Source organism: Calonectris borealis, chromosome 2 (genome assembly GCF_964195595.1).
Source record: "Calonectris borealis chromosome 2, bCalBor7.hap1.2, whole genome shotgun sequence".
NCBI lineage: Eukaryota > Metazoa > Chordata > Aves > Procellariiformes > Procellariidae > Calonectris > Calonectris borealis.
Genome location: NC_134313.1, coordinates 129,757,579 through 129,768,204, shown reverse-complemented (window position 1 = coordinate 129,768,204; position 10,626 = coordinate 129,757,579). Strand labels below are relative to the sequence as shown.

The 10,626-nt window shown below is 37.6% G+C and overlaps 1 protein-coding gene across 2 annotated transcripts in view; it reads right to left on the bottom strand.

Annotated features, from left to right (window-relative positions):
* Positions 1 to 323: 323 nt before the first annotated feature.
* Positions 324 to 10,626, bottom strand: part of ZNF385D (zinc finger protein 385D) — a 351,253-nt gene continuing 340,950 nt past the window's right edge. For both annotated transcript variants that reach the window (XM_075143421.1, XM_075143422.1), the window contains exons 6-8: positions 9,212 to 9,390; positions 7,742 to 7,843; positions 324 to 3,623 (exon numbers count right to left, since the gene is read on the bottom strand). In XM_075143421.1, coding sequence (XP_074999522.1) covers positions 3,390 to 3,623; positions 7,742 to 7,843; positions 9,212 to 9,390 — 515 coding nt within the window. In that variant the 3' untranslated portion in view covers positions 324 to 3,389. The remainder of the gene's footprint in view (positions 3,624 to 7,741; positions 7,844 to 9,211; positions 9,391 to 10,626) is intronic.

Here is a 10,626-nt window from a genome sequence, read left to right as displayed (position 1 = left end):
TATCTGTTTACTTGTGCTTTAGGCTTCCTCTTGGCCCTGGAATGTTACTGTAATACCAAATATGATGATACATTTTTCTTTTATAGTGCCCTCCATATTGGATGTATTGACAAGTAGATGTAAAGTGTCTTCTGTTTGCTAGCTCCTTTGTCAGCTGCTGTGGACATACCCTTGACTGGAAGCTTCCCTTGTCCAATCAGATTGCTGTGCCAGTATTTTCCTTGACATATATATAATAAAACTGTTGTGCTGACATCCTGGGTACATTGACTCGTTACTGACCAAGAGGGGGGTGGAACAGCAAGGCACAGAAAATCCACTATACATTCTAACATTTAGGCTTTATCCTTTATTAGGTAGTGAGTAAGAGACATAAAAAGAACTGAGTTTGTTGTTTACAGCTGAAATTTAAAAGAGACTTGTGTGAACAAAAACTTGTTCCATAGAGCACTGTGACAAAAGAGGTCCAAGAAAACTGAAGGTGTCATTGCAAGTTAGCTGATGTAAGTAGCTGGAATGACACACTCTTTATTTCTAGCAAAACTTGTATTAACTCTGCCCTTAGTACTGTGCCTCCATACATGCCACAGGCCACTTTTTGGCAAGGATCAGCCTGTTGATTTTGATGGCATCACAACAACATGGCAGGATGTACAGCAGGTGTCTGAGCACCAGAAGGCCATGCATAAGAGCCTACAGGATATTTGTGGGTCTTCCCTTTTCCCATCTGCGTGTTTTTTCATGGGGAAAAGATAGTCTGCCCAGACCTTCTCCCTTCCCAAAACGCCAGTCCTCCTCTGCTGGTTTAGCAGGATCTTACTTACACAGGCTCTGGAGATAAATGGTGGTTCACGGAGCGCAGCTTGAAAACCGGTGCCCTATTCAAGGAGGAATCTGAACACAGCTGGCAATGGCACTACAACTTCTGCAAAAAGATGGAAGGTGAAAGCAGGCTTAAAAGACGGCGGCCAAGTTTTTGCAAAGAGGAGTTGAACCTTACTACACTATATTTATGTACCCAAATAAAAGGAAACATTTTCTAAATTGAGCGTTAGGCGCAGGTTTTGAAGGCTGGCCTGTTTACTGCCTCTTTACTGGGAGCTGTAGAGTAGGGAGCCCTTTTAAATGTCAGCCCCTAGTTATTTAGGTGCCTAAACTTGGCTTCAGGAACTTACTCATATTCTTCTTGTTTTGGAAATTGGGCCAAAGCAATCCAGCTTGTAACCAGCCCTGAAATCACCATCACATCTTTTTCATGGCTACATAGGAGTGAATTAAATATAAGCAAAAACCCATTTCATTTCAAGGCACAAACGTTTGCAAATAAACTGGATGAAATACAAATACATAGTATAGAACTTATTTTAATACTTATAGATAAATAAATGTATCTCTTTGGAATTCTTTGGACACAGACATCCATGGAACCTCTTCTTTCTCTCTTTTTATATATTTTTTTTTTATAAAATCTAAATGCAGAGAGGTTTAAAAAATGGCAAATACCAATGCATATGGAAGGCTCACTGATGAACTGCAAGTCAAAAGTGCTGTATATTCCCATCATCTATATCTCCCTACTGTCCATATTAACCACAGGCAGTATTATATAGCAACCACATGGTCAATATTTTGCATTACTACCTTGTAATAAAATCTTTCAAATCATTTCCCCATCTAAACTTAAATTATGTTTTTAAATTTTATTCCTCCTAAATGTATGGTAGGCATTTCACTTAGCTACACATCAGAGTGGTCGCACGTGACTCAGCAGCGCACTCCATAATATTAATAGATACTTTTCAGCTCCCTATGGGAAAAAGCAGGCAGCAAGAATCAGATTCAGTAAGCCTATTTTTTTCTCTGCTGTTTGTTACTTACCACTTAATGACCCACATGTGAAACTCAATGGTTATATAATTATTTCATATAGTAGATTTTCTGTTTATAAGTTATTTTTCTTACTCTAACATATATACAGTATATCTATATATACCCCTGATAAATCTTACTTTAAAGGGACACAGTCAACCCCTTTAAGCCTCACAGTAAATATATAAGGCTTTAAGCTGTCCATACATAAAGGTCAGCTACAGAATTCAAGGGTCCCTTCAGATCCTAAAGGTTGTATTTGTTCCAAACCCACGATGTGCAGTTATCTTGTAATATGTATCTCATGTGTTGCTGTTTACATTTTATAGGTATATCAAGATATTTTATATCACATCAGTAGGAAATAAAACAAGAGGATAAATCTGTTTCTAAGACTAAGCCTATTGCAAAAAATATTTCCTGTATCTACAGACACTCCCACTGGTGTGATATAAAAAGAATATGTGCCATTCTTGGGATGAAATTCTGGCTACATTGCAGTCAGGAGGAACTTTTACTGACTTAAATGGGGCCAGGATTTCTCTCCTGCTTTTCATTTGCTAGTTATGACTATGCGTAACCCATTTGTGTCTTTCCTCTGCTCAACACTGAAGTGTCAGGCCTGTTTCATGACAAAAGTGTATTTTTTGCTGTCCACTGGCATGCCTTAGACATTGATTTATCCTGTATGTATTACACCTTTTGAATACACACACACTGTACACATACGTTCTCAGTTAAATAAAAGTTTGACCTATTCTGTGTACAGCATCTGGATTTTTTCCCCCCCACTAAATCTTCTTTTATCATTTACTTTGTCTAACCATAGATTACCTTCACGCCCATTCTTCAATGGGTGAGGAAAACAACTTTTGCTCACCAAGAACAGCTCCACATTATTGTCATCATTTTGAACCACTTACCAAAGTGACGTAATTTGTTCATTTTATCTTTTGCAACTCAGTTAGAAACCTAGTGGCATAGATAGAGACACAATACTACTGTTTTACAAGACATCTATTGTATCTACTTTTGTTCAGATAAATACCCAGTAACTGCTGATTTGGCAGGAGGATTGGTAAGGGTACTACTATTCACAGTGTTTCTTTTTTTTCCTTCTTCTTTAATCTACAGAATAAAGTATTTTATGTACATTGGAACCAGTTAATGCCCTTTAGACAAATTTGTAAGTTGTTTCATAAAGCAGGAAAGACATTGCAGGGAAATATGTGCCAAAAAGCACAGTCAAAAGGCTTCATAAGTTTTATATGTCACTACAAGTCAATGCTGGAGATCAGTTCTAAAACGATCAATACTCAAGAGGAATGTTCTCATCTGGAGAAAATACTGCCCATTCCCCCTTTTAGAATTTGTTCAGTTCTCTATCAAAAGTCCTGGCTCTTCATATATACTTTAAACTATAAATAAACACTGCATAGTTCAATGTTCTTGATTTTCTTTTTTGTTTGTTTGTTTTGATTTGAAAAATTATTGCAGTACAATTAATTCCTGTTTGGAGTTCAGTAAGGAGCAAAGAGCACGGGAGTATGGGTGGTCCGTATAGGCCCTGGAGCTGGTCGTAGGAGTGCTGGAGGAAGTGCTGAAGTCTGGAAAAGGGTGGCTGCTGGGGCTGTTCGAAGACTGAAGGGGGAATTCACAGCCACAGCAGCAGCTGCTGCTGCAGCTGCTAGCGGATTTGGTAAGATTCGTGGAGCCATTGGCTTTGAAGGTTCCTTTGAAAATACTAATTTTACCTGTGGGGAAGAGAGAAAACAAACAAACAGAGAGACATAATTTGTTCATATTAGCTACACGACAGGGAATTTGACTTAAGATTATAAGTGCAAAATCAAGTAAGTGAGGCCTTGTGGCGGCTACTGACTCTACGAGCTGCAGGCTTGTGACAGGAGATACGATCTCGTGCATCGGACAAGGGTGAGCAGGCTTTGGTTGGGGACAAAGAGTTTCAATGTTCATTCCTTATCACTGAGACTTATAATTTAATATGAAATTAGAAATCAAAGCAAACCTAAAAAGGGGCTGGGCAATCTGCACCAAAGGAAAGCTGCCTGTACCCTGCAAGAATTTAATAAAGAATAATTAGCCATCAATTAAAAGACCTCCATCTGGACAGCTTTATGATAGAGACCAGAGCAGAATGAAAACATAGCCTGTTCCCTGGTCTGGCTAAGAAGGTACTTCTGGTTTTATCATTAGGATGCAAGTTCTACTTAAAATTAAGATCTCCAGCTAGCTCCTCTCTGTTAGCTCCTGCCTCTAATAACAAGCAACTAAACAAAGCTTATCTTGCACTGGTTATGAAAATCTCCCAATGTTTCATATGTTCAAATAGGTGATGAATTCTATGGGTGCTGCACTATGTCATCTTGCTGTGTCTTCTAATGTTTTTCACTAAGATACTGTTCATTCTTACAAGGACTGTGAAAAAAGTCACAGATATTTTAAAATGTTGTCATGAAAAACGCTTGCCTATATCATTTAGTATGGTGCCAAACGGTGGTATTTTTGTTACTGTCACTGAGGCTTCTGCTTTAAAAACGTTTAAATCATGAGCCTTGTGCAATACCAAATAGAATTTGAAAAACTCCTCATTTAGAGTTTCCAAAAAGAAAAAAAATAAACTCAAGCTTTTCCCAGACTGATTGAAAATACTGACAGAGGTCCATTATTATTTAAGAGAATTTACATTTGGTATGCATACAAATGAACATCAGAGTAGTCTACATAGATTTCTGCGGATTTCGATGGGATTTCAAGTTTCTAATGAGAAGTCACGAGCCTGAATACCTTTGTTGTTCTGGTTTTATAACTCTGAGATAAGAATAGAAACCTCATCCACTGACAAAGAAAAGTTCCCATTGGCTCTGACAGACTTCCGGTGGGTCTGTGTCCTGGCATGACCTGAGGCCCTTTGCAAAGAACATAAACCTGAATATGTGGTATTGATATACAGAATATGAATATATGTACCATGCTGTGGTACATCTCAGTGCAAGTATGGACGCTCCTCACTCACAGGGAAACACAATTTCTCATTCTTGAATTGAACGGGGCTTTCAAATAATTAACTTGCACTATATCAGTCTGATACTTTCCACTCAACAGTACCTTGGTGAGTGAATAGTCAGAAAGTAAGGACAGGAATAGTCTGGCATGAACCACCAGGGAGTTTCATCATTACACTATTACCATATTCTAAAAAATCTGTTGGTTCTTTACCAGCCAGATGGATACAGGATTTTGACTTTTCCTAATACTCATTGGCAACTCTGCTGGCCTCAAGGTCCTTTGAAGGTCTGGGAGGGATACTCAGAGGGGACCAGATTCTGTAATTCTCTTAACGGAGGACATAATGGATGCTATATACAAAATTCCTCATAGTGCCTATGAAAAGCAATGATCTGATCTTTCCCTGGATCAGTGTTACATCCACAGATCCAAGCTGTCTTCTTCCCTTGCTGAGCATTTGACTTTTTCCTCCTTCCTTACATTTTTTAGTAAATAGTTCTTTTCAGCGTTGTTTAGAACAGACAAGAAACAAAAGCTCTCAAACAACAAAAAAAATCCTGAGTACAAAGTACAAAAAAACCCCAGCCCAAAACAACAGGGCTGTGATTGTGGTCTAGAATTCCCAGTGAAGGATGTTTTTCATAAGAGCTATTTCACTGCAGGAAGTTTGAACTATCAAACGCCTGATAACCTCTTTCTCTCCAGTGTAGTATTTTATACATGCTGGACATTTGTGGTTTGAAGAAATATGAAGTCCTAACAATACAAGATTTTCTTAAACTCTGAAATAGTACTGCGGGAATTCATAAAGCTTCTTTCTCTGAAGCATGCAAAGCTAGACTAGACAAAGCAGTACAAATTATATTGAAAACATGGCATTGGGAAGTTTTTGGTCTAGAAAAGCTATGAAAATGTAGTATGTCCTTTTTCTAACTTCTGTGGAAAAAAAATCTGGTGATGCTTATACATTTTTTGTCACGAAGAACAAAGATGTTATGTGACTATTTATATTAAAAGGCTAGGACTATCTTGCCATTCTTGGAGGAATCAGGAACTTCTAATAAAGTTAGATAGCTTTTCAGTTAATTTATCAACATGGTTCTGGTTTCAAGATAGCTGCAAAACCAGTAATATTTAGCATATACAGTACCTTGCACCTTCATTTCAAACCTCTCTGCAAGTACTAGTTAACACACAGGTCAACATTAAGAATAAAGCAGCCATTATTAATTTCATTTCCAATGAAGTAAACTAAGGGACAGTAAATGACTCGAAAAATTAACGGGGAGTAAAGAAAAAGCCTAGAGCCCATCAAAAACATTTACATTCAAAGTAAAATTAGTACATCTTTGGTACATGTTGCTATGCCATTCTGCATTTCAAGTGACAGCAATTTCAGTATTTTTTCTATTCAAAACCAAAAAGACTAAATGGAGAACTGCTCTCATCCTTTCTCAGTGCAGCCTCCATTCTACTACACATATCTCTTCATTTGTTGCTAATTCATTCTCTCCTTCTTAAATCCCCTTTGCTTCTTTGCTAACCTCTGGCCTGACTTGTATACTGTGAGCAATTGGGAGTAAGGGAGCAGGAAAAGGACACGTTGCTTTATTTGTCCATGCAGCAACTAAATGGCCTTGATCCTTGTCTGGAGTTCTCAGAAATCACCATTACATAAATTGGCAACTAGAGAACTGTGCACAACAGCAACAGTAATGTAATAGTTATTTTCATCCCCTGGGAAACAATGAATTTCCTAAAGGAATAATTCTGTCAGAGAGGCTTTATTGATTCCATATCCTACTTATCTAATTACGTATTTTCTATTCCTCTCAGTATAGCTTATATGTTTTGGAGACCTTGGTCTTCCTGGTGGATTACTGAAAAACCCTATGGGGCTATTTCCCTACTAGTGGATCTACCAGAATGGTGCCCTGCATTATGCTACAACATCTAGGAAAGCTCCTACCCAACTGAATCGTGCATGAATATACCTATCATGAGGGCTGCCCCAACAAGAAAAGAGCTTTAACTCAACTTAAAGAGAATTGGGTTTTCACAGAAAAAAGCTCCATATTCTGCCTGCATTAGAGAAGATGGTCAAGAAATAAGGGGCTAATCTCTATGAGGCCAATGAATCAACATCCTCCCCCTGCCAAAACCATCTATAAACCCTTACAAAACACCAATATAAAACAATCATGCAGTTTATCTGATGGAGATAAATGTCAGATGTTTCACTATCCCACCCACAATATAAGCTGTTTCTTAACTAATGACAGGATCCTAGCAGTGTTTTTTATTAAAAAGTAAATCTTTTTCTCAGCTTTTGAAGCCAGTAAGAACTGTGTTTCAGAGAGTTTATCCTGGCAGTCGAAAATGTGACCAGAACTCATCCTGGAACGAAATGAGAGATGGATTTTTTTAATTGTTTCAATTGTTATCTCAATAATTTTCTAAATAAGGATAGAATAAAGGTTTTGTGTTTTATAGAGTTTTATTTAGTCATTTCATCACTATTGTCCTTGGTGAAAACTGGAAAAATCCTGTTTGACATCTGGATGTTTCTTTCGTCTGTTGCTCTCTAATGACCTTTGAAACAAGCTTCTTTTCAGAGGTTATTCAGAGTAGCTACAAAAAATGAGGACCCACAGGTTGTAGTCCACACCCATCAAAGTATATAAAAAGTCCCTTGTGGGCTTCCGTGGGCTCATTCAGACACTTGTATACTCCCATTGCTTACACTATTCCTCTCATTTAAAACATTTTTCCACTTACATTTTCTAAAAACCCTACTCAGCAGGGTTAAAATAAAAGTAAAATAAAAAGGTGATTGGCTTACCCCTAGAGGATGTGTTCCCTTTTGGAGTTTGTTGTAAGGGCTGTATTTAGGTTTAGGCGGCTTCCCAGCAGCTCTGTCTTTGTGCCTTCTACTGCTTATGTGCTGTTAAAATAAATTGGGGGGAGGAGGGGGGAAAGGAAGAGTGATATTTCCTTAATAGATCATTTCAGGTTCTGCTTTACACAAGGGTGTGCCAGTACTGAAGGTTACTGGTCCATACTGGTTAATGCTACAACAGCATTACTTTAATTCAATAATGAATGGGAATAGGGTCTGTTCCAATTTGAACGATCCTTTGTGCATCACATATTGGGTCTGTGATTTTCCACAGTGCTCAGTTCAACTCTGCTTCCACTGTAATCAATGATTTTCTCACCTTTCTTAACTTCAACAGGACCTGAATCAGGTCAAAGACAGAAGCCTTTGAAAAATTCCTCCCTATCTCTATAAGGTACCCATCAAATTCAATCCACTGCTGATAGAAAGTTTTGGAAGAATATTAGATAGTAGAGCATCCCCTATTTGGGGTGGGCGGAAGGGGAGGGGAAGGTCACAAGATTGTTCAGATCCCTAAGAAGCCTAGACATCCTTTTAAGAATTCAGCTGAAAGGTGGTTACATATCAAACTAAGTGACAGTGAAAAAAAACCACAAAATCCATTATCTTCTTCATAAAATCTACGAGATTTTACAAGAATCCTTCTACACAGACTTTTCTGCAGTATTAAATGTAAGGGACCTTTTTCAGAACTATATTTTTACTTTGATTTTCATTCTCAAGAGAGTTCTCGCAAATAAAGACAAAGAACTGGACATTTTTTTTTCCTGAAAGCAGAAGACAAGTATTGCTATTGTCCATTACAGAATTTATCTTCATTCTCATAAAGTTCCTTAACAAGTATTTAATTCCAAAAGGCATATGGAATTAAACTAATTGTTTTTCAGAACAAAGGCTTTGTTCATTTGAAAAATGACTGAACATAATAGCTGACTTAGTGTAATTGCAATTTAGAGGTCATGCTTCTCAGTTACAGAGTAACACTGATAAAAAAATATTACAAATCCTCTCCATCCCACATTTCTAAGCAGGTTATTCAGTGTTTTGTGAAAATACTGGCTGCACCCACCTCCACTTCTTTGTCAAGGCAAATATCATGCAGTACACAATGGCAGGGTTTATTAGCTCATGCCAATTATAGTAATCTAAAGACAGTTGTAACATGTTGCAGCTTACAGCTTCTATAACTCTTAAGACATATATATAATCAAGAGCTTTGGAGAAAACATATTCTGTGCAAGGGAAAATCATATCCAAACCAAAACATACAGCGTGAAAGACAAGTACAAAGGGCAAAATCTGTAAGCTCCATTTGGATGTGAACTTTTTGACACATGCTGATCGTGTTGGTACTTTACCACCATGAAAACAAAGAACAGCCAAGGACTCACACTCTGCAAACTAGCTGAGTACCTGTTTCAGTTGTGTCTCAGAGTTTACGTGCACATCACATATTTCACAGTGAAATGTTTTGTTCTGAAGGCCTGTGTTTCCTTTATTCACAGGTCCTTTGCCTTTTACGCCTGCCCGGGGAAAAGCTTTTATGGTTCCACTTCCATTCCGAGCTTCCAGCATAGTTTTGTGCTTAGTCCCTGGAGACATTAGAAATGGGAAACAGAAACAACTTTGGCAATTTGGTTGCATTCATTGTTTTATTTTCTTTTTAAAAGAAAATCATATGAACCTCAGCTTGGTGACACGTGCTATCCTTGGAATATGCCTGTGTTTGTCTATATCAGATTCATACCAATGTAACAGTATTTCGCATCTGATATTTAATTATTAAATTACATATCCGTAGGTAATGCACTAGAACAAAGCAGCCACACCAGTAAGTAGTGGCACAATCAGGTATCCTGATGTGAAGTTAAATGGGTGTGACTTTTCTCATTAACTCCTGCTGCTAATAAGACCTGAATTGTAGTTGCAAAGGAAGAGTAATTTAGCTATTAAAGATGTAGTTGGCTTTGATTTGTAGTCCTCCCGAATGGATTGATAAACAGTATGTATTAGGTAGTTTACACTTAAATCTGTAATTAACTCATTAGTCTCCAAATCAAAAAGGGGCAGAGGTTCCTGGCAGCAACCTATGGATCCTTAATGGCCTGGATAGAAACCAAAATGTGTGAGAAACATACATGTGAGAAAAATGCACTTGCATTTTTTATTAAAATGAAGATTGGATAGAAAACAGTAGTGTCCTGTTGCTTTACCTTTATTCAGACCGAACAATTTCTTACACTGTTGACTTCCATGCAGGTAGTCTGTGATGATAATGGACTACGGCCATGTATCAAATTAGTGTTCCACTGATAGTTGTTGTATGCATCCACATGTATACTTTTACAAGCATGCATGTGTGTGAGCACACACACACACACACACACACACACAGTTTATCAGCATAGACAGTGGAAGGTTGTGTTTAAATATTCAGAATAATGTCTTGGCTCTCACCTTGATCAGAAAAATTTTTAGAGTTTAACCCTCATATGAAGTTAAATAGGTTAAATGGGTACAGCTTTATGAAGTTGAATTTTTACCAGTTGAAGACCTGGCATACAGCAAACAGCATTCAAAACTGATTAGGCTTTGTTTCTCATGAATACCAACAAATTATCATTTGTTTTAATTTAAGTGGATTCTATAGACATGTCAAAGTTATTTCTTTTTTTATTACATCATAAAAACATTGATCATTTTGCTACAGGTATATCATCACTGTCTCTATGTTTCAAACCTAAGGTTCTCTGTTTGTCTCTTAACTCTGTTTATCCTGCTGGCAGGTAATCCCTGACATCCAAAATCAGGAGTTTTTCTGTTATAGG